At 35.1% G+C, this 2746-nt stretch overlaps 2 protein-coding genes across 2 annotated transcripts in view; both read left to right on the forward strand.

The window, feature by feature from the left end:
- LOC109588759 (protein crumbs-like) overlaps positions 1–591 on the forward strand; it is a 4032-nt gene extending 3441 nt beyond the window's left edge. Inside the window, exon 8 of the mRNA XM_020004875.1 lies at positions 574–591. Coding sequence (XP_019860434.1) covers positions 574–591 — 18 coding nt within the window. The remainder of the gene's footprint in view (positions 1–573) is intronic.
- LOC109588760 (uncharacterized) lies at positions 348–2625 on the forward strand (the record flags this gene model as incomplete). The annotated part of the gene is made up of 4 exons (XM_020004876.1): positions 348–1148; positions 1205–1528; positions 1587–1964; positions 2395–2625. Coding segments are annotated over exons 1-4 (1198 nt in total), but the record flags the coding sequence as incomplete, so codon positions are not given.
- Between the last annotated feature and the right edge of the window lie 121 nt (positions 2626–2746).

Genomic DNA, 2746 nt, shown 5'->3' on the forward strand with positions numbered 1-2746 from the left:
TCAACCTTCCAACTGAATCATGATCACATATATTATTGAATACACTCCTTATGCCTTTAGGACACTCACTGCCTTGTTTCCTTTATACTAGCCTCTTTGGTTTTATTTTAGTTTTTAGACTCTTGCATTAGCTAGATCTATAGTCTATAGTGTGTTTGTAAAATTATTATTAAAAAAGTATTTTATTATGATTGAAGCTGCCATAATGTGAGCAATTGTTGTAAGTATACAATATAGTTGCAAAATTGTTGTTATTGTTTATGTCACCAGTTGATGATGTCATAAATGTCGTTTATCTTATAAGGAAAGTAGTTTGATAGCAATGATGAGAGAAGTAGTGCTAGTCTTTGTTGTTTTATGTGTTCTGTCACTATCAGTTGTTGTAAAAAAACTCTTGTTAACTCTCTTTCTCCTCCTTTATTTGTGTGAGTATTTATCACTAATCACCTCAACTTGTGAAATCCAAGGGTAGTAGTTGGTATAGTTAGTATATCTAACAGGTTCTTTGGAACACTATTCTGTTACTATTTTTAGCAACTAAGAGCTGCACTTTATCATTGTGTTTATTTTTAGGTTTTTGTGACAATCTAGAATTATTCTCTAGTGAACTAAAGATGTCTTGCTTCTTTTTGGAACTTTTCGTACTATTTTTATCATCACTCAATAATATTCATAGAGTTTATTATACTTCCTTATCAGCACTCAACTGGTGCTTCCCCATACCTGCTTGTCTATATAACCATGCCTCTACTGTGGTCACCCTTATAATCAGTGCATTCCCTCCTTGGCATGTTAATCTATAGTGGGCCACAACTGAATTGACTTCTCTTCTCTATAAATTGACCTGTGTATTTTATTACTTAAAAGCAGGCCAACTTCTGCCATGAAGACATGGTTGCTAGTATCACTGCTCCTGCTGTTAGTGCTTGTCCTTAATGCCATAGCTTTCTCTAATCCTACAAGAAATGGTGATGATGTTACCCTTCCTCCTTGCAATTTTCCTAATGGTATATATTATCAAAATGGTCCCAACCCTGGCACACCCGTGGCTCCAGTTAACCAAAACTATACCCTGGCTGTCAACAGGTATACTGAAGGTCAATATACGTGTGGTCCCAGTGGTTCTGGTGGACAAATAACACTCCACCGTAAGTCAGTCACAAACAGGTTTTATGCATACTATAATACTTCATCATCATTTTAGGTCAATTTAAAGAAAACAAGACTTTAGTACCTAAAAATTTAACTTGGGGACAACGTGAGGTTCTTGACTGTACTGGCTATGTACCTGGAAACTATCACAGTGGCTATAAAGTTACATGGTTGCTAGATGGCCGTCAACTATGTATTAAAAATTCTGCCTGTGAAGACAACTTCTACATAAACCCTGATAACTTCAGTTTAAGTTTTGATTATTATCCAACTTTCACCACCTATGAATGTCAAATTGAACCAGATGTGCCTGGGTCTTCAACGAATGTCGCAACAGTAGCATCCTACACATTAAGTCTTTCAAATAATGATCATAGTATGTCTCATTAGTAACCTTAACAATTTATTATTATTATGATTCTCTTCTTTTATAGCTCAAACTAAATTTATCAAAAACCTGAAGCCAGTTTTAGTGGAGAATGGCACGAATAAAGTTGAATTCTCCTGCTCTGCTTCAGTACAAAGCAATGCTAGCATTGATTTTATTGTATCTGACCTGTTTGGCAATAACTCTATCAGCCCTGCTGATTGTGATGTAACTACCACTGACAACCCAACCATTCGTATGTGTTCTAAGACATTACTAGGCATGAATATCAAGATAATGTGTAACTATTCTACCAGCTACGAGATCCATTGTATTTTCACATGGAATTTAACAAACATCAATCAAAATAGAGTCTATCTAGTTGCTTGCCATGTCAATGATGGTACAACTAAGAATAGTACAAGAACAGAACTTATTGTCAGAGGTAAGATCTAATAATCATGATAATTTACAACTAACATTTAATTTACTAAAAATGTATCCCTACATGTACATATAACATAATCTATAGTAGTTGCATGTACATGTACATTAGTATGTATGTATGCATAAGTAAATGACCTGTATGTACATGCATGATCTTATTAAATTAGTGGTAATGTTAAAAGTGAGTATGTGTATCTGTGTATAGTAAGGGAGTGAGTGAATCCCAACAAATCAATTTCTGTGAGCTAGGGGAATTTTTTGTACTATGAAGTCTCACTCTAATTCAATAGTGAGAGAATCACATTGAGGACAAGCAAAGGAATGCTATCAGTATCAATTTGTATCTTGTGTTACATTCAAAACAGTATGGTTTCCTAGGGCTTTTTATTTCAATAGTAAAATTACTGTTTTGCTTGTTCCTATTTTAGCTGATGCCATAGCTTTCTCTAATCCTACAAGACACGGTAATGAGGTTACCCTTTCTCTTTGCATTTTTCCTGATGGTATATATTATCAAAATGGTCCCGACCCTGGCATACCCGTGGCTCCAGTTAACCAAAACTATACCCTGACCATCAATGGATCTACTGAAGGTCGATACAGATGTGGTTCCAGTGGTATTGGTGGAACAATAATAGTCCTCCGTAAGTCACAAGCAGGTTTTATGCATACTACCATATACCGGCTTATTTTTACAGTGAAAAATTTTCGCGAATCTTGCATTTCTAAGATTTTGCTGAATTAATTTTCGCGAATTGCTTGCAGCATAGATATAGTCTA

This window comes from Amphimedon queenslandica, unplaced genomic scaffold (assembly GCF_000090795.2).
Source record: "Amphimedon queenslandica unplaced genomic scaffold, v1.1 AMPQUscaffold_11880, whole genome shotgun sequence".
NCBI classification, from domain to species: domain Eukaryota; kingdom Metazoa; phylum Porifera; class Demospongiae; order Haplosclerida; family Niphatidae; genus Amphimedon; species Amphimedon queenslandica.